This window comes from Lepidothrix coronata, unplaced genomic scaffold, assembly GCF_001604755.1.
Source record: "Lepidothrix coronata isolate B3197 unplaced genomic scaffold, Lepidothrix_coronata-1.0 Scaffold6, whole genome shotgun sequence".
NCBI classification, from domain to species: domain Eukaryota; kingdom Metazoa; phylum Chordata; class Aves; order Passeriformes; family Pipridae; genus Lepidothrix; species Lepidothrix coronata.
Window position 1 is genome coordinate 4684926 of NW_016690186.1, and position 27802 is coordinate 4712727.

The window sequence follows — 27802 nt, forward strand, 5'->3', positions numbered from 1 at the left end:
TCAATGAATGATATAAAATATTGAGTTAGGTTATTTTTCCAGAGAATTTTTATTTACAGTACTAGTGAATAGTGTCCTTTGTGAATCTGATTAAAACTGCAGTTTTATTGAACAGAGGAAAACTTCCTCATCTTGAGATGTAACAAAAACAAATTCACATCTACTCCTTGCAGAAATCTCTATCATGTTACACAATGCACATATTTGGAAGATATGTTTCTTTGGCAGCATATTGTATATGGAAATAATTTCTATTATATTATGTATGAAAATTATTTCTATTATGTTTTTCCTATGTGTATCTGAAAACAAAAATATATATAACATGTTATAGAAATATGTACAATGCAGACTAAAGAATATTATATACATATATATGCGCATATATATATATATATAAAACCTTCTAGAGATTATATTCATTTCATTCATCAAATTCAGGCTAAGCAAATTGTCAAACTTTGTTTACTAATTTCATACTTATCTTTTCTTTTAATATCCTGTCTTGGTTCTCTAGTTATAGCATAGACGCACCTAAAGTTTGCTAGAAACATTTGCCATTAGCTTCTTCTAAAAAAAAAAAATTAAATTTGAGGATAATCCTACCTCCAGAGCTTATTCTGTTCCTGGCCATTGACTGTAACAGTGAAAGGCTCATCTGAAAGCAGTGGAGCATCCCATCTAAAAGCATAAAACATATTACATTTCATGAAAAAGCTAATTCAGATTGTTTAATTCTGGTAATATTGCCTCTGTCACCTTCAAAATCAAAATGTTCTTTCCTGTTATTATAAAGAAAACAACCAAATTGCTTAAAAACCCATTTGAATACACAGCTGCCTTATGTTGCATACTAATTTGATTAAAAATGCTTGTGCCTCACCAGCACTTTTTTGCATAAAACACACTGGTGAATTTAACAAAGGAATATAAATATATTTTGGTAATTTTGATGATAGAGTGCGCTATAGTGTCCACAACACCCCTGGACCGAACAAAGATCTCAACGCGGTGTTGGGAGATGTTAAACCGAATGTCTTGCCGTATTTGTTTGCTCAGTGCTTTGGGCACTGTGCCAACCTCATTGCGAATAACTGCATTAGTCAAGTGTATCCAAATTATTACAACACAGCGTCCATCCCAGTTATTGCTGTTGAAGCGTTTTCTGAATCTTCACATCACTAGAAACATTTATTTGAGGGGAGAGCTTTGCATAAATTCTGGACAACTTTAATTTTAGACAGAAAATCTTAACATCTTTGCAAGTTGCTTGTTATTCCTAGAAAGACTAATTAAGAAGTAATTGCACTATTTTTATTTACCTATTTTGAACACTTGCCTAAAGTGGGGAGCTTCCATGGCAATAGAATGAAGAAAGGAGGAGCCAGAGCAGGATTCATTGTATTTATTTTTCAGTTGCAGTTGATAAAAGTAAGTATTGTCAATAGTGATCCCACCTCTACTAGTTTAACTCCTTAATTTAATAATGATGCTGCAATAAGTTTTTGTTGATCTCTATTTACCATGCTTTTACAAGGGAGATAGCAGACTGTATGTATTTTAATCTTTACTTTCTTTGAGGCGATCCTCCTCCTAGTTCAGAGATGTCCAGTCTTTCTCATCTATGCTAAAGTATGTCTGCAAACCTCAGAACATGTACCTTCACATGTTTCCACTTTGCACTTCAGGATAGCTCAGGTTCAGGTGCTTGGATGGGTTCCAAAACAATGAAACAGTTTTGAGCTTTGCAACCATCATTGGCTCACTTCTCCTTCCAGTTGTCCGTTTGTTTTACTCTGTAATTTCCAGCTCAGCATAGTGCTGGCCAGGGGATGTAGATCTGACAGAAGTACTGGAGCTGCTTCATAGCTATATGTCATGCAAAAGATGAAGTTTGATCACTCCTGTTACATATAGTAGGGCTGGCAAGGCAAAGAAATCTCCCTCGTCCTTGGTTTGGAATTATCGTTTCCTTCTTTTATGGTGGATGGCAGTACTTTTTTTTCTTCATTATCCAGTCACAGTGAAGGAAGATTTCAATCTGCCACATTGGTCTTATGTCCTTAAACTTTTATTCTGGACACCAGGTCCATCAGTAGTCTGTATTTTATTAAGCCTTTTAGTTGAGAGTGAAAATTGCAGCTTCTTGGTTACCAGTGTATATGGCTGAGTTTGTTGTAGCTGGCAGTTTTGCATGATGCACCTTTTTTCCCAGGAAATTATATATAATCCTGCCATGACAATCTAAATTATCATCTACTAAACTTGGTTAAAAGCAAGAAGTGACAATAATTTAAAAATACTTGACATTATATTGAAAAGCAAAAATCTCTAAATTTACTGTGAAAGAAAATTTTTAAAGCCATTGACTTTGAAACTTTGATATTTTTCATCATACAAAAAACATATTTTGACATAGTGTATTGTAATGCTGTATTTAGAATATATCATTATATTACATGCAGCATGTTCATGTCAATGTTTTATACATTGTACAAGCTCAATTAATTTAATAAAAGCTAGAGACAATGAAACTTTCAGATATTATCAAAATTTAATGGGAAAGCAGAAATGGCTTTTGGAAATATTGTCATGTAAAAAAAATATAACAAAATCCTGGAAGAACATTCCTTTGGTGGAAAATTGAAATACTAAATGTTCTTCCATCTATCTTTAATAATTGCTAAATACACTTTTTTGCTACTTTTAATAATAAATGGATGTTCATTTTGTGATGAAATATATAAATAACAAAATATTTTAGAAACTTAAGCCACTGCCTTCTGTATCAACTCCAGAACAATGTTTTCAGAAAACATTTCCTCTTTCTCTCGCTAGGATCAGTACAAAATTACAAGTTTTAATGACAAACTGCCACACACTTTTCCTCAAGAATAAAGTAGTCCCCAGTTTTCACACACGAACACATTGTCCATCAGCCACTGAATGGTGACTGTCTGCGTACAGTTCTGCAAGCAGTAGCAGGTAACCAGCAGCATGGTAAATTATCCTGCTATGAGTGAGGGATATACGATTTCCCACTCAAGTGTGGATGCACCCGCGGTATGGATAGCTTGAGAGAGTTTATGTGCACATGCAAACCATTTAACTAGAGGCATAAATGCCATGTCTTATGGTGCGATTGGTAGGTCTACATAGGCTTTTAAGCTACATCATGGTGTTTCTGTACCTGCCTTAAATTGTCTTACACTGAACACTTGTTTCGAAGTAAAAGAATTCACAGTTGCTAAATGAGAGAGCAGCAATGCATTTCATGTGTCAAAGCCCTCTGACATTTGAGTTTTACATACACTTTTTGATCTTTAACATTAAATCATCCATCTGCCAATGTTGTTCCCAAGTCAGAAAATTATTCTGCTGAATGATCGGAAACTACTTTTATTTTATTTGGGCAAGAATGGACGTTTTTGAAAGTTTCTTAGATTTTGGTAAGACTGGGGAAAGAATTAAAATTGGAGTTGCTTTATCATGAAGAATTGCTAGCTAGGTGTTGTTTTGCAGTGGATTGTACTATGATGATTCCATTTATACATGCGTTTTTGAAAACAACTACTCATTCAACCAGAACTTGGTCTGCTTTTTAATAGCTTCCTTGAGCAACCTGAAGTTCTATATATGTAGTTTATTACCTCTTTAAATATAGTTTGCCTGCCTCCCCATTGGTTTAGTAATATCAGGGTTTGTATATGGCCAGAAATGCCAGAGTAACTAAGGCAGCCATACCCTTTTTAGGTCTCTGAAGCACTTGGGGTGTGCATACTCCCCAGTGCCAGTGTGTGTGTACAGTTTACCCAAATGTGCTGGGAAGGCAGGTGGCAATGATAGTCTTTGGATCAGAAAGACACACAGGTAGAATGCAGATAACCAGCTTTCTTTCATGTTAACATTTTGACACTCATCAAGATGCTTTACATTCCTTTCTACCATTCGGAAGATTCTACAGCCACCAGATATTTCAAATTGCATTCTTTCTTTTATGGGGAGGAACAAAACCTTAGGGTAATTGATTTCTCCCCAGAGCTGTATGGAACATTCTGTAAAAGGGATTATCTTTGATTTCCTGAGTTAATATTTTGTGAACATATTTTCTTCCCAGGAAAAGAGATGTTGTGAAGAAAAACACTGACCACAAAGAAAGAGAGAAACCTGCATCTCCTTGCAAAAAGATTTAATCTTCTACAGTTCTGACATACCCATAGAGCAACACATGAAAGGGAGTTAACGAAAGATACTAAATCAATGTACATAAGATAAAATATGTTCCCCTTTCCTTTCTCATACATATACTTCTATTTAGATGCAAGGTAATCAAAGTATAGCAGACAAGCCCTTGAGAGAATCTCTATGGTACTTGAAAGATCTTCAGCTACTCTGAACCTCTGTGTGAAGCCCAGATTCCTGCAGCCATAATTTTCTTCCAGTATTAAATGAAGAGACAATTCTAGTACCGAATTATAACTAGAATGCTGTAATTTTCTAAAGTATTGCCCATGATCATTGAAAGTGTTGTCAGCCACTGAATAGTGACTGACAATCAGTTCAGTGAAGTCCAGCTGCTGCTTTAAGTCTGGCATTGGAACATGCGCTCTGGGACACTGGGACAGGTACCCTGCAAGGGTATTTTATTAAATTAACAGTAGTGAATGGTGCATAAAATTGTCACTAGGATGAATTTATTATATTATAATTTTATTCTCACATTATTCTGTATGGGGTGCTACCCCAACAGAGTTTCCAATTCAGTAGTATGCCTGAAGCCAGGGGCTTTATCAGCAGCATGTCAAAGGGTGCCTGGCTCTCATTCATATATAATTTACTCTTATTACACAAAATATTTCTATTTTTCTGCACTAACAGTTGTATATTTTCTAATGAAGGTTTAAATCAACTGGGAACAAGGGTATAAATAGAGTTTCAGTATTTTGTGCCAAATATGGATTGTTTGTCTTCCTGTTAGTTATGGATTGTGAGTGTATTATTGCTGAAGGAAAATTTTTGTTTTTTTATTTTTTTCATGTATTTACGTATCATTTAATATAAATTATAGAAGCTTTTCAAGTGTTCAAAATTAATTATATAATTAGAAAAAATGTCTGAGATTATTAAGAAAACCATATGAGCCTACCTAGTCTGCCCAGGTCAGCTTTGTGCTTCATTGAACTTGTGAAGGTAACTCTGACAGTATTTTGGTATTTAGTATTTATTAGCTGGGTCTAGATAAAAGCTACATAGATGCAAGATTCTATAATTACATCTTCTTTTACAGGTAATATTTAATGAAGTTTTGAAATTTCTCCCAATATAATTACCTTTACTTGTATCTGCTATATTCATTGTGTCTAATTACAAAGTCTTATGTTGCTTGTGAAGTGGTTAGCAAGTGTTAGTTACTTGCAGAACTGAGGACTTTTTAGTTTTTCAGGACATATACACTTGAGTCCTTCTTTTCACATGTCTCTGGGAAAGCTCTAGGTGAATTGCCTCTCTTTCTCAGCCTTTTTGGGAAAGGCAACCAGTTGTGACTGTTGTATATGATGATAGAGTGCTTGATGTATGTCCTTCTTGATACACATACTGAAACATTTCAGGTTTATGTTCCCATAGTCATGTAAACTCTTGTGGTGTTATGTATATTGGGAAGTGCAGAGTTGGGCCTCCAGACTTTGTGCCTGAGCTCTTCATGATGAAGGAAGCTTTCTGCTCATACTGCCAGCTGTTGCAGTATCCTAAAATGACATCTGAAATTAGTAAGGAATTATACCTTTTGCTGTAATGTACCCTTTATTGTTATTTGTGTATTATCTGGTTTGACCAGCAACTTATAAAAGAGCAACTCACAGCTTCTGTTCTTTTTTCTGAGCTTTTGATCCTTGTAAGTCCTCATTCATAAAAGCTGTGATTAACCACTGCTTTTGTTTTAAAATTATCAAAAGATAACCTAACTTTTTTTTCCCCTTGGAAATTCTGATGGATGAGCCTGTTGAACCAACTGTTAGGTTCTGTCTCTTTCACTCCATTATCCTTTTAAATTGTGTCACCTCCACTGGATTGATAAAGGAATTATTCCAATGCCTACAAACCCCCACTTTTTCAACATTTCCCAAACAAAACAAAAAAATTAACAACACTCGTACAGAACTACCTTGTTACCCTAAATCAGTATATTATTCTCCTGAACATGCCCACCAATCTATGTCTAAACGTGTCAGTAACAATATTAAGATGGCTTCCTCCTGAAAGTGTGTTACCATTATCAAAAGAGTCTGAGAACGAGCTCAGAAAGCCAAATATCTTTATTAAAAGTATTCTGAATGAGCTAAATATCTAAAGAAACTGAGTATACTTGAATAAGAAATGTTTTCCTTTGATAAATTGCAGGTTTTCAGAACTGAATTTTTCATAGGACTTAGAAGCTTTAACTGGGACATGCTCTTTGAGTCAAGGACAGCATTACTACTCATCTTGAGTTGCCAGAACTGGGACTTCAGCATCTGTCCAAAATAATCTTGGGTTTTCTAAGTCCACGCTGCTGAATCTGTATGGTTAGATTTTTATCATTCTCTTCTCTTGAAGCTCTACTGGTGACTTTGTAGTGCATGAAAATATCCATGCCTGCTCTGAATTAATGCAGAACAGAGAACCTGAGCTTTGATAGTCAATCTTAAGATGAGTGCTATATCCAGTGGCTGGTTGATTCATGGCATAAGTGAACCCCTCTGTTAACCTCAGTCCCCAGTTTTTCACATGTCACCCCGGTATGAAACAGCAGAATGTTTAAAATTGTGGCACAGGAGGGTTCTTTCCTGTACATCCCTAGTGCTGAGTTTTACTTAAGATCAAAGGCTACCCTTTTTAAAATGTAAATATTATAATATTTTTCTGTCTATGTGTGTACACTTTAAGCAGTAACTGACATATAAAAAGCTCTCAGTAGCTATGCAAGTCAAAACATTAAAGTTTAAACACTGAAAAGTATTCATCGGTGCAACTATTTTGCTGAGGTGATAAATATAATTTAAAGCAATATATTCGAATGAAGGCTATCATACTGTGTTGCTATCAATTTTTATATAATGAAAGAGATTAAATGAATCCTTGCTAATGCATTATTGGTATGTGAAGAACAAGAAGAAACAAATTACACACATTTTCCCACTTAATTATTGTGCTAGACACATTGTCATATCATTGACCTATTTGGTCATGCCCAAGTTAATCATGCCTGAACCTTTTCCCAGTGGGAAATAAGCTTCTGCACTTCCTGTCTTGCAGGAATATCAACTAAAACTCAGTCACATATGCCCGTAGTCTGATCACTGCAGCCCACCGTAACCGCTGTCTCCAGCAGTGAAACCGCAGTCTGCGGCGTGCCCGTGAGAGTCGGTGTCAGAAACCCATCACTTCCCGTGTGCCTCCACTCAACTCGCTCAATCACTTACTACATTAAATTATAACAATCTCCGTTTGCAAAAGCATTCCCCTCCTTTTTTTCTTTCCCTTTTTTTTTTTTTTTTTGTTTTTGATGGTGGTTGTTTGCAGGGAACTGTTTTGTCACACTGAAATAGAGTTTATGTGCAGTGACAGCCTAATAAGCCAGCAACTTTAGTCGCTTATTAAAGTCAAGCATGTGTCTTTGTTTCATGTTGCTAATGATGTGGAACCGTGGAGGCCCGAGTATATTTCGTCTGGACGGTGTGGGAGCGAATGCTGAGAGCTCATTACTTGGCTCCCCATTGGAATCCTGCAGGCTTCTGCTCATTGAGGAGACTGTGGGGGCTTTGACAGAATTATTATACTGAATATTTTTAGACTCATTAACTATATCACCAAAGCAAAACATCTCCTCCTTAGATGCAAATGGCTGCAGCTACTGTGGCTTTGCTTTAGTTATTACAGAAAAAAAGGATGAAGCTTGAAAACAACTTAGGGAAGGGATTTTCATGCCCGAATGTTTGAATTTGTAACTTATATTGGGAATGTGTAAGCCTTTTTTACCACATTTAAGCCACTCATGCCATTTAAAAATGCATATATTCAGTTTCATGTGGTAAGCAGTGCTCAATCCTTTAAATTTTGAAAGTGCCATTGAAGTACACAGCAAAATAGAAGCTTTTGAAATTCCGCTTCCTATTCCAAGGTGAAAAGATATAATGCTAAAAGCTCGTGTTAAAGCAATTACAGATGCTTCAGTTAAGCCTTCAAAGATAAAGAAATTCAAAGTTAATGCTAAAAATTCTGACTTTCGTTTCACCTAAGTACTGGAACATATGTACTGTGCTGTATGAAAAATCACACACTTCTCCAGGCTGTACAATTCCTAACCAAAACAGAGTGATTTAAAGATGAAGAGTGAGACAAAATTTTTAGCCGAAGTCTGAATTTCCTTGCTAAGATGGGTTTAACTTGGTACTTAATGTTACTTTATTGTAGCTTTTTGAGGTTTAATTGAGACTTAAGATGTACTTGAAGAAAAATATGAATACCTTAAAGTTAATTCTTCAGAGCAAAGGACAGAAAATTACATTTATGGCTCCATTTGTTGGAAAAGTGAGGTTGGCTGTGAACTGTATATTATTTCACCTTGTATAAAATGATATTTTGATTTCTTGATGAGGACCTTTTCTATATGTTGTATACAAGCTTGCCTTCTATAAATTATCAGCCTGAGTATTTGCCCAAGTACATGCACACTCAAAAAATCTAGAGACAAGTGTTTTTTTTCTCATAATGTGTGCAAAATTTCATTAGGATTTTATTCTCCAAAATTATTGTAGGAGAAAAAACAACTATTTTGATTCCTAGGAAGAACGACATTGCTTTTATTTGTGGTTCATTTCCTGCTGTAGTATTCTCTGACAACGGTGACATTGTCTTTATACATCAAGAAGTTCTTTTTTCTATGACTGCCAGGGACTCTGGAGGGAATACTTCGTATCTGAAACGTTTTCCTTTGGGATTTCACTATCAGAATAACAGTTCTGATCAGCAGCCCATTAGAAAAATGTTGGTTTGTTTGTATTTTTTTTTCTGAAGCTATGAAAAAGAATAGTTAAAAATCTGACAGATAAGAAAATTATACTGAATTGAAGTTGAATTTTGTACCCGTAGGAACTTCATATTGCCCCTCAAGCAGTAATTTATTAAAGGTGTAAGGGGAGTTCTGAAGTCAAGCTCTTTCAGTAAGTGGAGCCTCAGGCAGCATGGGTGCAGTTTTGAGATTTTGCAGTTCCTCTTCTTACCAGTTTGTGGCACAATGCTATTTAATTTAGGTGTGGGGCAAAGCTTTAGAACTCCAGTTCTTCGTGCAAGGTACCTAAACATTTATATTCAAGCACCTAGATAATAACATCCCAATATTTCCTGGCAAAAACTAACCTTTCTGAAAGATTGGATTATAAATATGAGTCCCAGTAAGGAAGTGAACTCTAAAACCAACTGCCATGGTTGTTCAGTAAGTAAGATACTCTTCCTTAGAGCTGCAGGTGACTTTTCAAACTCACATGTAAATACTCTGTCAGGAAAATTCTCACCTGCAGAACTGGTTCACAGTTGTGATTTCAGATGCTTTGCAGCAAAAATAGCCTGAAGCCAACACACCTGTCTAGATACATAGATGATCCACAGGAAATTGAACAGACTTGAGCTGTAGGCATGCAAATGCAATTGTTTCATTTCCTGCAGACAGCATTATAATCAGATTAGTAGATGTAGTAGTAATATAAACAGATGTTAACTATCAGTTATTGTATTTACAGTTTTATTTACAATCTTGCATTTATCCAAAATTAAAATCACTGTACAATCCCACTTTTTTTATTATTATTATTATTTTAGCTATTTTAATGCCTATGATGCTGTCCCTTTTCAGTTTTGGAGGGAAAAGGTTTTGTTGGAGGGATTTTTGTTTGGTTCATCTAAAAAGGCATGTCCTGCAGTGAAAAACCAGTGGTAAAAAACATGCCTACTCTGTTGGGGAATGTGGATTAGGAGAGTCTTTAACTCTTACCAAGATGCATTCTTGAACTATACAATAAATATTTATCAGATTATATTTATCAGATTACATTTCTGGTGACTGTATTTCAGTGAGTTCTGTATTACAAACCTTTCTATGTCCAATGACGTGCAGATTTTAAGTATCAACCTTTTTATTATTGTGTAGTTGCCAAAACCTGCCTTTCCTAGACTATTGACCAAGTTTAAAGCATTGCACTTATCTGGGTTTTCAGCATGTAGTTTAAATTTCTGCATTTATTTGCTATCTATATCATAATAGATGACTTTGAAGGTAAATGTTTTATCTTCTGTTGTCTAGCCTCCATTCAAGATAAGACCTTTGTATTTATACTGAAGTGGTTACATCAGATGAGGTAGTTTTGGCACTGAACATGTAATTTTCTTCTTGATTTGGACTTATAGTGGATTTATTTTATGTGTATTTTTCAGGTAATAGAAAAAGAAACAGTAATATTTTATTCTATATAGCACATATGATTGACCTCAGAAAGGGTCACAGTTAAGGGACCTTTAAAACTTCTGAATGAAATACTTAAAGATATTCTAAAGAAAAGTAATCTCAGTCTAGTTTTATGTGTTGATTTAAAAAAAAAATCAACTTGAAAAGGTAAATTTATTTATATACTCTTTATTGGTTTACAAAATTCTGGAGTAGTGTAAAGTATCCAAACAAGCGCTTCTTTATTTTGCATTAGAGGAGTGAAAAAGAGTTGGCGTGCTACACAACTTGGTGTTCAATTTGAAAGAGAATTACCAATTTTATCATCTAGGATTTGGTAACTTTGTCTGTGTTAGCTGTATGCTGTGTGCCCTGCAGTCCTGCTCTCCTGATTTTCCAGACTGGGAAGATTTTGAAGCACAGTGTTTCTCTCCTGCCTTTTGTGCCCAAATTTTCTTCTAAAAGAAAGAAAGATGTATATAGTGTGTGGGCGTTTTTGTTTTCTTTTCCTCTTTGCAGAAAGAGAACATTGATTAAAATGAGCTACAGTTATTCTTACTTCTGCTATTAGAAGCTGAACCTGTGTCTTAGAAAGTAGAATAAAAACAGACATAGAAGTAGGGATAAAAAGATCACCAAACCCAGAAAATTGGACTTCTGACACTTATACTTTCCACTTTTCAGTACTATTAATGCAAAAAAGACTGATAGCATTGCTTTTCAGGTACTTGATACATTAAAAAAGGCTAAAAAAATAAGGAGACCAAAAGAGCTCCTTGGACTCAAGCCCAAATGGTGTTTCTTCTTGTTTTCTACCGCACAAAGATGACTTCAGTACCGCTGGCTTGTCCACCCTACACAGGACTTAGTCATGGATTTCTGTCCTCTGGAACTCAGCAGGGACCTTTCTGTCCTAAACTGGTGGCTAATACTACGTATTTCAGTTTCATGAGAATCCACAAGAGTAGAATTTTTTTAAATTACTAAGGTGAAAATGTGTTTAATATGTCATGAGATGTGGCAAGAGAGTGGAAGACACTGTAGTTCTGTGGTAAGTCTGAGTCAATCTGTGGAGAAAGAGGAGAATCTGGAAAAAGATGAAAAATTATTAAGGCCACTTTGCTTTCAAAGACTGAGAAAGAATTAGAGATTCTTAAATCTTAGCTGTCATTTGATCTATGAAAATTCTTGGGGTGGTGTTTCACCCTCTTTTACTTCTGTCTCACATGGAATATTGTTGCACACTGCAGAAATATTCTTCCCCAGGAATGTTCTGTTCCACTGTACATGTTGATCTGTTCACAATGTGAGTCCACCCATTGCTTTGAAACAGATAGGAAAAGGACTATGAACCATATAAATAAGGCTGTGTCATAATGCATAGGGTCTTAAATTAACATTGCAAAAGCAACTGTAGCTCTGGCATTTCCTAACTTATGAACATTTCTCTTTCCTCTTTATTATCCTTTTAAGGTAATTGTGTGTGATTATAAAGGCATTAACTAGATTCCTTTTTGCATCTTTCATTTATCTGGTAATCAGGAACATAATACTGAATGTATTTGTGTAATTGTGGCTGTTAAGAATCTCGGAAATCTAGGTAGGTGGAACCTGCCAACTAACTCATGGTTACTAAAGTCACTGACTCAGTTCATTAATGGTTTAAGTGCCTCCTCATTAAAATAGTTTAACCAAAGATGTGTTTTCTGTTCTGTTTATTACTGCTGTCAGCTTTTATCTAGGAAATCTGATGTTTGAAAGGGTTTATACAAACCACATTTCAAAGAAGTGTTATGAAGCCCAAAGTTCTTGACAAACATAGTGAAAATCAGTATGAAGTTAGTAATGACTTTTTATTTTCGTACACCCTTGAATTTTCATCAGTTCTGGAGAATTTTCCATGAGTTGGGAAGAAATGACTATACATTCATAATCCTTGCTAAGAAGAAAAATGAACATAGACACCAGTTTTGAGCTAGAGCCTATTAAATACATACACCTTTGAAAGAAGTGTTCAACCATTTTTATCAGGTCTGTTTGTTTCAATGCTTTTTATTTAACATATTTGCCTTCTAAATATAATACCTGTATATTGAAGGCTGATATGGGCATATATAAAGCCCTTTTGATCAAATAATATCTAAAATTATTTTAAGAAACACACTAAGTGATAGTGGCAAATAAGCGACAATCTGTCAGCAATGTTATTGAAACAAAGAATGAGGTGACTATTTAATGTCTTGTGTTCAATTAATTTCTCAACAATAGAAACTAAGTTTGCAGTGCTACCCTGCTTGGAAAGAGATGCCAGGGGTCTTACTAGGCTGGGGTCTGTGTCTCCAGCACGGTTTCTCCAGACAGGCTGCCAGAGGCCTAGGCAGCATGACTGTGCCCGTGTGGACCCCCAAAATAGAGATTGTGGTCTCAGTTCTGTGTCGGGGACTCTGGTGCCTTACAGCAGAGCCAGATGCTTGACACCCAGAGGTCCTGAGGTGTTGCCCAAAATCTGGGGCACAGGTCCTAAGGCCTTGTGCCACTGAGGCCAAGAATGTCGGTGTTTTAAAAGTCTGCAATTTCAGGGCAGTCAACCTTGCCAGTGTTAATAGGCTCCCCATTGGGGTGCTCAGGGATGAGGCATGGATATATCTGGGCTAGAGCCTTGCCTCCTAGGACTTCCAGTTTCCTTGCTACAATGTAAAAATGACAAATCCTAGGGGCCATTGCAGATGCTGAGCATATTTGACTTAAATTGCTGTTAATTCTACTGACATTGTTTTTACTTTCCTCGTAAGTAGAAAATGTGGCTCTTGTCTTTGATGCCGTTATGGGGCTTTTCTCTGAAAGGGTGTGAAATAGAAGATTCAGCTGTGGTTGTTTCAGGCTTTTTCTGGGCTCTGGAGCTAGAGCACACCCAGCTCTGATGTGGGGTGCACATCCGGGCTATTTCCCCATGCAGCAATAGGCCAAGACCCACACGCATATCAGCTGTATGAGGGCCCTGAATTTCACTGTGCTGGAAATTGCTGCATGCTGACAGGGAGGAAAATATGTTGCGTCTCTACGGGTCCTCCAGATGAGGGGATGAAGGGGTGCCACGTAGCACTGATAGCCTGAAGTTGAAAAATAAGCAGGTGAATCTTACAATTGGTACTTCCAGGAAGCAGAAACACCAACAACCAATATTTCTTTTCCTTAAGAAACGTATGAAGCAACTGGAAACTTCCTAATGTATCAGGAAATGGAGATTTATCTAGCTTTTGCATTTAATTTATAAGTGACAAGGAGAGTATGATTCTTGATTGAAGTTTTTATGAGGGACTATACCAGGGATCTCATCTTACTGCAATATCAAGTGCTGCTTTGTCATTATGAAATATAATAAATAATTTACAATGGAACTACAATCTAATTGATGGCTTCCAATCTCTGGACACTGTTGAGGAGGAAAAGTGAGAGAAATATGTTACACACTTGGAAACAAAAGAATTCATCTTGAGTAAGAGATAAGAAGTAAAAGCATGGATAACTGTTAAAGGACATTTTGAGCAATGAAAGGATTAAATAAAGAGAAAATAATGAAATATAGGAGTGCAGAAATTAGTCTCTCCTTGTTTATAGCTACAGCACTGTGGAACCTACACTGTTGCAGTTTACTCAGTGTTAGTTAACAGCACAGTCTATCATCATTAGCTTGTGTGGCCCATGTCTATTTGAATCTGTCTGTTATCTGTGACAGTCTGTTGAAAAAAAAAAGTCAGCTTGTTTGCATACACAGTCTTGCTTTATTTCATTGATACTTAGAATATTCTGCCCTATTCAAAGTATGTGTGCGGTGAGTTGACCCTGGCTGGACTGGTGGTACCCACCAAAGCTGGTCTATCTCTCACCTCCACAACTGGATAGAGGAGAAAAAATACAGCAAGAGGTTCATGAGTTGAGATAAACACAGGACAGATTAGTCACCAATTACTATCATCGACAAAATAGACTGAACTTGGGGATATTGATTGATCTTATTACTAACAAAATTAGAGCAGGATAATAAGAAGTAAAAACACTTTCCCCCACCCCTCCCTCCTTCCCAGCCCCTCCCCCTCCTCAGTGGCACAGGGAGACAGGAAATGGGGGTTATGGGTCAGTGTATCTCATGCTGTTCCTGGCACTGCTCATGGGGAAGAGTCCTTCCCCTGCTGCAGCATGGGGTCTCTCCCACAGGAGACAGCCCTTCACGAACTTCTCCAGCGTGAGTCCTTCCCATGGGCAACAGTTCTCCACACACTGCTCCAATGTGGGTAACTTTTTCCACGGGGTGCACCCCCACAGGGTCACAAGTCCTACCAAGAAATGTACCGGGAGCACTGGCTCCTTTCTCCACAGGTCTGCAGATCCCAGCAGGAGTCTGCTCCGGCACGGGCTTCCCACAGGTTCACAGCCTCCTCTCAGGCATCCATCCGCTCTGGTGTGAGTCTCCTTCATGGGCTGCAGGTGAATCTTTGCACCCCCGTGGTCCTCCATGGACAGCAGGGGGGCAGCTGCCTCACCATGATCTTCACCATGAGCTGCAGGGGAGTCTCAGCTCCAGTGCTGGGAGCACTTCCTCCCCCTCCTTCTTCACTGACCTAGGTGTCTGCAGAGTTGTTCCTCTCATATATTCTCACCCTTCTCTGGCTGCAATTACGTGCTCAAAGACTTTAAAAAGTTACAAGTAGTGAATGTGTTTGGGAGTTTTTCCAATAGCATTTTTTCTAACAGTATTTTTTCCATATTTTTGGGATTTTTTTTAATGAGATATTGAGGTGAGAATATTGTAGATTGAAACAGACATGCAAGGTGAAGAATTCTAATTCCTGCCTTCTCAGACATATGCTTTCTTATTTCTCATTCTTCTGATTCTTGTCCTTAATTTTCTTCATCTTTCTTCATTTATCTTCTTCTTAATTTTCTTCATATTTCTTCATTTTTCTTCTTCTCCTTAATATTCCTTCTTTTCAGAACTGGAAGAAGGTTGTACAATAAATCAGTGTTTTTGGAATACCATCCAAAATTCTTTACATTAGGTTGTAACCTACATCATATTGTCTGAGTCTACATTACACCTGTGGTGTTTCCTATAATGTGATACTTTTGTATTAACAACTTATAGTACCTTATAATGTGATACTTCTGTATGAATGACTTATGGTACCTACTGAGGGATTTAATTACTGACAGTGTGTGACTTCATTTAACCTTTTCCTTCTGGTCAAATTTTGCTTCCTGCAGAAATGTGGCTGAACGCCCTAAACCCTTCTGAGGACAAAGGGTTCTGGCAAGGCCTGAAAGACTTTATTCCAATTATCTTAATGGTTAGTTGATATAATACATATTATAACAGACTGAAGCTAAGTATCTAGCTAATTGTAAACTATATTCTATGAACACCCTTTTAATTTCTGCATTCCCTGTAATACTAATTTTTGCAATACAATGTCCATCCTTTTTGAAGACAGGCAGATAATGGGGGTGGGAAAATACAGGACTGCCTGTTTGAGTGCTATGTTCTCAGATCAGGGAATTAAGTAACTCTTTAGAGGTCTCAGTGGGAATACTACCAAAAATCATGCAGAATAAATGATTGTAGTGAGAAGCTGATGTGTAGATTTGGTGCGTATTGGAATCTGAGCCTTTGTAAACCTCAAAAGATGCTTATGTTTAGTAAGGAAGAAAGGGTGTTCTTTCACTTTATGCTTACCTCTGGGTCAAGCAAGAAGGAAAACAACTGCTTAGCCTAAAGATGTAAATCAGAACTAGAGTTGAAGTCAGGAAAGGAATGACTAGGATAAAGAATTTTCATAAGATTTATGAAATCTAATCTCTGGTGCTAGTATAAGAGGAAAAGGATGTTTGGTTAGACTAAGGATGTCAAATTCAAATTAGCTGATCACTTAAAGACTTCAGTTTACGACTCTCAAGATATCCCTTTTTCCCTTCACAGGTCTCAATCTGACCTACTGTGATACCTTGTAGTCACACATATTTTGCCTATCTTCCCCTACTTGTTGAAGCTAGGCCTTTCCAACCTTCACAATCCCTTCCTAATCCCTTTCAGCCCATGAATTATTATTTATGAATTCAGTGCTTATTGTTTATGAAGAGCATGGGTTCATCTAGCTTCTTCCAAGACACTTTCAAAAGGAAGATCAATATACTGTTGACCATGAAGACTACATCTAGTTCTGCAAAGTAAAATAGGGTTAGGGATCTAGCTTGACCTGCTCTGTGCTACTTTATACTGTATATTTATGGTACCATGGCACCTCATGGTGACTTGTGCTAGTTAGCACTTTCCAAGAGAAGGACTATCAAAATTTGAGGAATAACATTCACCAGGCACTGCTTCAAGCAGGGATTGTGAACAGGACAGCATCAGCTTTAGTTTTCTCAACACAATACAGTATTCTTACACTATTCCAAGAGGCTTTGCCATACCCAAAGGTATGCCATGCCTACACTGTGTTTTGTCTTCATAGGCCGAAGCGCAACCTTAACATTGATTCAGTCATTCAGACATTAACCCCTCCTCCCCCTAAAATGCTGTATGTGTCTTAGGGCAGTGAAATCATCACACAAGGCTAAGAAACGGCAGTGGACTACAGAGTGTGGACAAAACCAACCCACACCACTTAGCCTTACTGCCACAGAGTGGTTCCTAGCTCTGTTTATTTAACAATATGAAAGTAGCCCCAGGGGTTGAGAAACAATGTGCTTCTCTAAGATGCAGTCAGTCATCAGCACAAAGGTAACATCTGGCAAGAAGTTATGCACATCTTAATTGGCCAGCTGTTCTTCTGATTGATTCATTGCTTTCCAGGAAGCACACTTACCCCTCCACGCTCAAGTTGGCCCTGTAGAATATCCAGCCCTGGGCTGCTTTCGCAGTGTGTATTGCGTGGTGTATTGCGTGTGAGTGGTGTATTGCGCAAAACCCATGTGGGAGATCCCTGTGCAAAACCTGTGATGCTGAGGGCCATGTCATTCCTACAATGGTTAACCAAAAATCAATTTTCTGTCATGGATAAAGGGGTCCTGATGGGGATTCAGCCAAGCATCTGGGGGCACGTGCAACTACAGAGTTGCCTTGTCATACGGCCAGGGTGTTTGTAATGCACAGTCACGCTGCACAAAACCTAGGGATGGGTTGGTGACTAACATCACTGCCATGTGCCAAAGGCCCAGAAACACAAAGGAAATGGTGTACTTTGGTCATGATAGGCTTGCTTTTGACCAGAGTGCAAGATGGGCTTGATCTATGATCTTTGAATTTCCATTAAGTTATAGGGCATAACTGATAAATGTATGTTCATCTAGAAAAAGATAAAATGTCAACTTTTGAATTTCATTTTATTGGTCTGCAATAATCAGGAGGTACTTTATATGAATTGGAAGCAATAGCTGAATATAAATGTTTATCATCATAATATTTTATGATTTGTAAAGACAAGCAGGGTGCTCTCTCTATTCTGCTAGATCTACAGATGACATAATAATTAAATGGTAATTAATCTTAGTGTATTTCAAAGGTAGCAAAGAAGGCATGAATTCACCCTTCACAAAGACGAAGCTGATCTTAGACCTCATCATTAAATTGTTGGGGAAAGTAGTATAACGTATTCCTATTAATGTTAGTTTATTAGTTTTATGTTTAAGATTATAAGCTCCTGAAAAAAAATTGTCAACAGCACCAAGTGCTAAAAGAGCACTAGTTTATTTTTTCAAAAGTGTGTTAACAATTATACTCCGGAAATCCTTTAGGAGGGGACAGAGGATGAGATATGGTATTTTATTGTGCAATTTCTGCAGAGTAAGCAGCACAATCTGTAAAAGGAATGACTAGGGATTACGGCTGCTTTAACAGGAGAAATTAATGACCAGGTCAGAAATTTCTTTGGAGTGATCTTGTTTACTTGCAGGGTTTTGACACTTCAGCTTGTGCTGTCTGATGTATTCCTCTAATGGCCTTTTGCAAATCCCAAACAAAAGCTGGAAAAAGTTGTAGGCTTCTGCAGATCAGAGCTTTGGAGGTAAAAAAAAAAAATTAAGCCTTTGGTTTGGGGTCGGTGCAATTATCTGCACCTTTCGAGATGTTTCCATTCGTTGCTTCAGGCTTCTGGGGATGAAATAACAGCATTTGATTCTAAGTGTTACTAAATGATACAAAGAGAGGATAAGTACAGATATATTTTCCTTCTATAGCAGTAGAAAGAGCAAGGATAGAAATCTTTGAAGAGAGAATAATATCACACATATTTTGAATCTACTCAGTATCAAACTCTAGGCTATATTTTCAGAAACCTTATATAGAAAGCACATTTTTAATTTTCAGATTTCAGTGAGTAGCCACAATAAGCTGAAAGATACCCTGATCTTACTGTATTGTCTATTTTCCTCAGTTTTTCCTGACAGCAGTTAAAAATCATAATATCACTTTCTTTTTTTTCTTTCTATATTAGCCAATATTTTTGTCTGCATTCACCAATATTTTTAGTAGAAGATTGATTTTTCAGGCTTTTCTTAGTTTGTTTTTCAGTGGATCTTGAAATACAGTTTTCTTTTTTTAAAATTTAATACTGCTAATCTGCTTACTAAAGCATTAACGACTGGAATAAGGTCAAAAAAACAAGTACATCTTTTTGTGTATACTTGCACATCAGCTGAGATTTGTTTTTTACATGAGGCTTTTACTCATTTTTAAAGTATATCCAGTCTGTTGACAAAAGAGCTTTATTTAAATGAGCTATGTAATCTTTACCAGCAGTCTGTGGAGCAGATTTGACAATAAAGAAATATCTCATTACCTAGGAGCTTTGTATATTGTACAGGTGTAACTTGGTAGTTGAATAGTATAAAAAGATAAATATTAACTGGATTTTGCTAATAAATCTGCCACTCTCACAGTGCCAAAATCTGTAGAGTTGTTGTAATTGCTGTTGTTTGAGTTGTAACAATGAATGGAACTGATAAGGCTTATATCATTTACATAGAACTTAGCATTCACAGTGCACTGTTGAATTAATATGACACACACATTGGATCCTTTGATATAAGATTAACATCACAGAAAATAGAGAAAGTGTAGATTTAGAAGTGACATATTAGTCTCTGTTCAATATGTACCAGTAGTCTGCCCAGGTCTGAAAATCATAGTAGGCTACTACTCATAGAAGTGACTAGTAGTTAAAGCTTGTTCTTTTGGTTGCATTTTGGTCTGCTACACCTTGTAATAAACTGATGTCTCAAGAGGAACTACTACAAAATTACAGAATTTTGTGTTCAATCCAGAAGATCAGTTATATGTGTCAGTCAAGAGTGGTGTTGAAAGAGTTATAGTCCCTGAATGTAAAAGAGTTGTGTTTTAATAAAACAATTCAGTGAAATAATCTTAGTTTCCTGTACTGTCAATACCATAAAATAACTATGGATTTAGCTGCTTAACATAGCAATTAGATGCCTAAAGATCTATACCTGGATATATTATTGTCAGCAACACACCCTTCTTCATGGCATGCTATGATTTCAAGTCTCTCTGCTGCCTTTGGTTAAATCTGTCATTGCTTATCAGCTCTAGAAATCAAAGATTTAAATCAGATTAAATAAAAAACAAAAACCAAACCCAAAACCAAACAAAAACCCCTAAAAACTCCAACCAACCAAGCAAAAAAACCCCTACAAAACCTGAAACTGAAACCCAAAAAAACCCACAAAACCAAAGCCCAAAATTCCCAGTTACCTCTGGAAAGCTGAGTTTAAATTATTTGGTTAACATGCCAGGGATACAGTGGGGCAGAGATATCAGAGTTTCATTCAAGATATGCAGGATTTCATTCAAGAGCCTTGATATTAAAGCATGCTTTGTCTTCCAGTCTATGCCTTCTTCAGAGAGAGAACCTGATTCCTGCTCGGTACATGACTGCAGATGTACATAAGCTTTCCAGGTGTTTTTGAGAATTGATGATGTATTATTTTATGACAATACTTATTATGACTATCTCTAGCTCATTCATGTTCACCTGAGCTGAATCCAGCCTATTGTTTACTAAGATTTCTGCTCAATGTCGTCTTACATTCTGCATGACAGTCCATTGCAAATGATTTCTCTTGCAGGAGGGATGGGAAAACATTTTTTAGAGCCTGGATTTCTATGTGTATTGCTGATGTCTCAATTGGTTATTGTTAATGTTAAATGGTTCAGGTTCATAATATTTCATCAAAATATGGTATTGATGGTGGGCTGAGTCTAGTGAGACTTCTTGGAAATGCTCTGCCCATCTGTTTCTCTCATCTGCCTCAGCTACGTATATTTTTCCATTCTTGCTGTTGCTTAGTCCATTTCTTCATTTTAATATCCAAAAATGGTTGTAATCACTTGGTAAATATCTCTATGTACTTACTGTAGCTGCAACATCATCTTCAGCTACTCGTTCTTTTAAATGTTTCAATTTGCATTTGCTTGGATTTTTTTCATTATGGAATCACCCTTTCTTCAGAGCAGTTATGTCTCAAGGTCTCTGTAATCAGAGAAATTCCCATTCCTTGAGCCATGTGGCTGAGTTTGCTTCCTACTTTTCAGGCTATTTCTGAAGGAAACTTCAGGAAAGGTAAAGGAAATTTCCATTGGTACTTGAAAGAAAACTCACAAAATGATTTTTTTTCTGGTAAAATATTATTGCACTGGCAAATGATATTCCATTTTATGGTCTAGGTTTGAATCTTCCTGTTTGATGTTACTGTATCCTAGCATAGGAAAGCCTAGATAAAACTCTGACAGTTAGAACTACATCAATTTCATTAACAATTGAATTTCTTAATCACAAGTTGGCATCCTTAACACAGACTTCACAGTTTGATCCAAATAAACCATCCAGTTTTTACAAAGATTTGTTTCTCTGTGTTTGCTGAGCACCAATAGGTGGATATTCATGGTGGTACACAGATAGACATGTTGCTGTCAGTGATGAATTTCATCCTGAATCAAAATAACAGACATTATAGAGAAAAATCAACTTTCAAAAATCAACTGTATTCCTGATCTTATGTATAACAAACCACTTTGTGAAGATGATTTATGTATATGGTAGTGTTATATAGCGATAAGCATTCTTACTCACTCTTACTGTAGGACCACTGAGAGGGTCAAGAAAGTTTAGAGAGGACAATATTTAAAAAAAATTTGGTTGATAAAAATGGAAACATTTACTAGTGGCTATGCAGTCAATAGTTTTCTGAATACTTACAGTTTTCACCAGAATATTTTTATGAAAAAGTCATATCACATACAAAAATACTGTCCCCTTTGAAATGTGAGTTCTCTTTGCATACTTCATCTAGTAAAGGAAATACCAGTATAATTTGGTAACAGGAGCAGAATAATGTATTTTGCCCAGAATACCTGAGAAAAAAAGCAAACCGACTGGGCTAACCAAAAAAATTCAGCCTGAGGCAAACACCTACCATGCACATTTTTAGATCTAATACTTAAAGTTTGACAAAATTTAAAGAGAATCTTCTTTTGAGACAACCAGAACAATAATTTTGCCTATATTAATATCTATTATCTTCTATGTGATTGAGAATCTTGCAATTTTAACGGACCAGACACTTTAGATGTAAGTATGTACTCTTAAATGCAGAACACATGACGGGGAGAGGAGGGGCAAGCACTGATCTCTTCTCTGTGGTGACCAGTGACAGGATGTGAGGAAATGACCTGAAGTTGTGTCAGGGCAGGTTTAGGTTGGATATTAGAAGAAGATTCTTTACCCAGAGGGTGATTGGGCACTGGAACAGGTTCCCCAGGGAAGTGGTCACAGCACCAAACCTGACAGAGTTCAAGAAGTGTTTGGACAATACTCTCAGGCACATGGTGTGACTCTTGGTGATGGTCCTGTGCAGGGCCAGGAGTTGCATTCAATGATCCTTGTGGGTCCTTCCAACTCAGCATGTTCTGTGATTATGAATAATTATAATTTTGCTTAAAAAATAACATTCATAGAGGGTCTTTGCATTCTCAGGTGTAAAGGAGGAACAGTTGTATCGAGATCAATTGGATCTCACAATTTAAAGACAGCTAAGAGGGGAGTTAGGTTTCTATCATAACCCAATATGATGCTAGCATGATGCTGGCTAAAACTGGCAATAGAAGTAGTTCAAGTAGTATGTTATTGACAGAGAAAAAGCATCAGGACTGAGTTCCAGATGCTGTTCACTTTGTGTTCTTAATGGGGCCACATGCCATTTGACATTTAAACAAGTAAACGACCCTAGTTTTGGGTTCATTGTGAAATATGTCTGCAATTTGTGTTGGTCTAGCCCGATGCAGCTAGACTCTAATAAAAGATAAGCAGGGGAAAATTTTGGGTTCTTATGAACTGCCAGACAACAGAAGTAAAAAGTGTTCTGATCTAAATAAGATGCAGTTACTTCTTACTACGTGGTATTTTCTTTCAGTTTAACTTTTTTTAGGGAATCCAAACATAGTGATAGAATCAATTAATGAGGGCCTAGAAACAATGCCACTGGAATAATGAATGGGTCTCAGTTTCAAATAGTATCATATGTTTTTTAATCCAGTTTGATCCCTCAAATAAGAAATTACAGATTAAGATATTAGCTTGATTTCAATCATATTACTGCAAGTCGGGCATGAATTGAATGAAGTATCTAGATGTATCATAATAAAAAACTTAAAGTTGAGAACAGAATAAGGTACCCCGAATCATAAGGTTCCTTTCTTATAAGATAGCAATGTCAGCTAGTTCACACCTCCTTTTCCCAAATTTCTGCTGATATTATTGATGATATAGTGCCACATATAAAGGAGGTATTAAATGACCACGGAGTCACATATGTTCCCCCTCTGCTGTGAGTCACAGAGGGGAGCCATAACGCAAGGGAAATGACAGTGAAGCCCCAAAGCAGAAGAATGGTGAGGGCAACCCCTTGAGAACATCACTGGTCCTCTCCAGCAACTTCCAAAGGTGTCTCCCCAGCAAAGCCATTTATTCACTGCTTCTGTGTTTGCAGGATGAGGACTAGGACAGGATACTTGCTGCATAAATTGTCCGCTACCATCAGCCTGTATCAGCTGCAGCCAAGGCAGATTCAAGGACAACAGAAACAAGGATCCCGGGGTTTCCTTTCCTTTTGAATCCCCAAAATCCAGAGTTTGCTTGTCTTTCGATTTCCTTTTTCCTTCAGTCCTGCTCCCACAGCAAGGTAAACATCAAAACCAAAGTAAATCTCATATAAATACTTGGCTGCTGTTCATATTCCTACACTGGAGATGGGTGCTGTTACCTTCTCTGCCAGCATTTGGCTTGATGTGTTCAAAATATTTAGGAAACAGCTTGTTTCTCAAACAGTGAAAAAAAAGCACTGGAAAAAAGGAGATAGCAACAATACCATATGTTTAACTCATACATGCCATGCCTTCTTAAGTCTCTACAGCTGACAAAAAATATAAAAGATAAGGAAAAGCTAATAACTGTCTAATAAGGCTAATAAAAGTCTGTTATATAACTGCAAAGAGGATCTACAGGATCAGTATGGGTGTCTGTAGAGACAGGGACATCATGGCAAAGCCTATGAAAACTGCTTTTTGGGCTAAACATTACTTGTGATTTTTTTTTTTTAAATCATTGCCTCAGCCAAGGGTCTGCTGTTGACTCAGGGATTTGCTTGGTCTCTCCTATGTTAGTGTGCCCATCATTTTATTCTAAGATTGCAGGCAACGTTATTTGATCAAGTTGTTACTTTCTCATAGACCTGTATTTCTGACTGTATGCATAAATGTTATTTATATTGCAATTAACATTGTAAAGATAATAAATGTGTGCTTTAGACTTCATTATGTTAGGCACAATAAAGTGTTTTTGCAATATGAGATACATTTTGAAATGTGGTACTTACAACGGTATCAGCTTTAGTGAACTTGTAATTTTGAAATGAGAAACATTAGCAAAGACTGTACTGGACACCAGCCATTATAAACTGCTAGTTTCTCAATAAATATGACAATTTTCAAATAGCCAAATCTCAAAACTTTTGAATGTTTTTGATTCTCTCAAGACAAGAAACTGGATAGCCACTCAACTGAATAACCACCAATCCCTTTCACTGTTCACTGGTAAATGCTTTCATATGTTCCCCCAGACACCATTTTCCTTATCACAACAACATATCTGGCAATTATTTTAGCTTTTGACAAAAAACGGTGTTTTGATAATCCAAAAATTGTTTTCTACTTGTTTTTCTAGGGCTGAAGCAGGTTGTTTTACTAAAATGTCCTAGGTTGCTATGCTTTGCCCTTCTTTCACCTGCATTTTTTTCAGACCCCAGAATGGTATCAAAAAAGTAATATTTGAAAAGAGTTGAATTAAAGGAAGGCAAGCAGAAAAAGACAGATTTCAGGAAAAAAAAAATTGTTAAAATAGGAGGAAAGGAGCTCTGGCACTTAGAAAAGGTTCTTCACGCTGGAAAACATATTTGAGTTGATATTTTTTTATTTTTCCATTGAGTTTTTCTACCTTCCCTCATGTTATTTCTAATATACATTGACAGAACAGAAAATATTATGTACAAAGACCTGTTTTAATATTTTACAGACTCATTTACAAAGATGCAGCATACTCGCAGCTTCCATGGAATCTAATGGGACTTGTGGAAACTCAGTATTTCCGAAAATCAGGCCATTAATTTTGAAAATGTGCATTAATTATTCTCTAGGCTGTAATAGCTCACTTGATATTACTATAATCTACATTCTCTTGAAAAAGTGTATTTTTCACCTGGTACGCTGCGCTTGCTCCTAAAGAGCAGTCATATCTTATCATGTAAAAGCTTCTTTATAACTGATCCAATTATTGACCTGTGGCATTGACCTTAATGAAATGTAATATTTCCAAAGGAATGGTACAATCCATTGTGTTAATCTGGGTGACAGGCATACTCTTGAAGGCTTCATGCTAACAATAGCTATAGAATTTATCGAAATAATTAACTTGATGAAACACAAACCCGTATATTTCCACTAAGCAATGAATTAGGTGTTTTAAATTTCCATTTTCTACATTACAACTAGACTAAAGTATGCAGCAGTATTTGCAGAATTTGCCAAAAAACATCGCTCTTTTCAAAAACATTCGGTGTTGGTAGACTTTCAGATCTCTCTAAACAGCTTCCTTCTAGACCAAGACCTGCCACACTGTCTTTATGAGTTCCAAATACTTGTAGATTTAGGAAAAACTGATATTATTCTTAACCATGGATTGTAACAATAATTACTGTTAGCAAATAGCAAAAGCCTATCAGGTAAGTGCTCCCACTTGGAATAATTTCAGTTAGGATCCTTTGCAGTGAATGCAATTTCTAGGATAAATGTTATCTTTTCTGTGATATATAAAAATCCTTTTTTTAAGTAGTGTCACTCTCAGCTACCACATTTGATGCAATTTAGTGCTGTTAGATGCTTTCTTGTCATGTGGTTATAGCCGGGTAGATTAATAGGAACTTCTATATGGAAATTTCTTTCCTGTTATTGTTCTCCCTGAGCAGTTGATGGCTAAGTTAATTCTCTTTAGTTTTGTCATGCACTAAAGCACACATTGCCAAGCTATGATAAGCTTTACACAGGGAAAAAAAAGCCCTTGTGTCCATCAAAGTCTTAAACTTGCATTTTAAACTTTGGCCTGACCTGATGTGCCATTTAAAAAGCTTCAAAAGATTATTTTTTTAAGAAAGGTTCAATATGTCCCGAGGCTATCGGTTTTGAGTTAAACTGGGTGAAGTAGAAATATTTTACTCATCAGCTTTGCAGTCACAGAGTTTGCCTCAGCTAGAACAAAACTGCTGAGGCATTTAGAGAAAATTAACCCCCCATCCTGGCAGCCAGATGTGACTGGTTTCTGATGAATGCACATGAGTGGGCTGAAAAACCAAGAGACTGTGAAATTCCTGTCAGGTCCGTACAGCGCAGAATGGGCTATTGACTGCTTTCTATATTTCCCTCCATCATTCTTCTTGAACGCTGCCATTAATTTCCTCTCCTGCTCTGACTTGGGAATTTAATTTTTTTCCTGTTTTTTTTATTTTCCCCTCCTTCCTCCCCCCACCTTCTTGCCTTTTCCTCCTGCCCCAGCCCCCCCATTGCTGTTGCCATGGCCATTGGTGTTGGCGTTGCCGCTTTTGGCGTTGGCGTGGCTGTTGGCGTTGCTGTCCCAGCTGCAGGCGCTACAGAGGCGGTGGAGCAGGGACTCACTGGCGGCGTGGTGGAGCCGGAGCGGCCTCTCCAGCCACGCTGGGCTGGCGAGGATCCAGGCAGCCTCTCAGGAGAACGCTCAGAAAATATTAGCTGTGCAGGTAGGTGATTGCAGGGAAGTCGGAAAGATCATTCTGATCTAGATTGAAAAGCAAATGATGGGTAGTGTGATGAAGCATTAAAACCATATCCCATCAGAGTTTTATAAATTTTTAACCTCTTTAATAAACTGGAATTGCATGAAGGATGAATTCAGTAAGTTAGCACATATACCATGCATAGATTGAAAAAAGAGGGGGAGATTAGATTTATTTCTCACAAACCTTTGAGAAGATTATTATAAATACATTGAATATAAATATTTGAAACACAGAGTGGCATTGCTATTGCTGCTCAGTTGTTTTAGAAGATGTTATTGTGTCCTGTTTTGTGCAAATATTATTTCTGTGGTAAACAATGTTGTCATTTTCACTGCACTGGTATTTAATTTCTTTAGAAGGAGACTATTTTTTAGAAGTATTATACCTTCCTAACTCAGTTATATGGTGATTTTCCCTTATTTGTAAAAAAGAAACATTATGGGGATATGAGATTTAAAAATGCTTTCCGACGATGTGTGGTTTCTCATTTTATGTCTTGTTTCCCAGAAAAATATATTTACTGGGGAAAATAACTACTATGCAGTAGAGCTGGAATGTTCTTGGTTTTTTTGTCTTGTGCTACAATATCTTATTTATATTTCTGTAAAGCCACTCCTTTCAATCTCTTCCCATAGTTAATGGCCATAACCAGATGGCATTTTTGAAGGGTTTTTAAAAGACTTAAGTGAAATATTTCTTCAGACTTACTCCTTGCAAAAGAAGTTACATTGCTGATGCAGCTGTAGTGCAGCATATTCTTGCAAACTTTGTTGTCTAATTTGTAACAGTCAAGATTTGTTGTATGATTGCGGAAACAATTTTATTACATTTTAATACTAGGTACTTATACTTTTCAGTTAATATCTGATGCATTAAAGTAAAATCTAACATGAA

At 36.8% G+C, this 27802-nt stretch overlaps 1 protein-coding gene across 1 annotated transcript in view; it reads left to right on the forward strand.

Annotated features, from left to right (window-relative positions):
- The window catches only part of CCDC178 (coiled-coil domain containing 178), a 176535-nt gene that overhangs the window by 133697 nt on the left and 15036 nt on the right, over nucleotides 1–27802 (forward strand). The window contains 1 exon segment of the mRNA XM_017830823.1: nucleotides 26732–26869. Within this exon segment, the coding sequence (XP_017686312.1) occupies nucleotides 26732–26869 (138 nt within the window).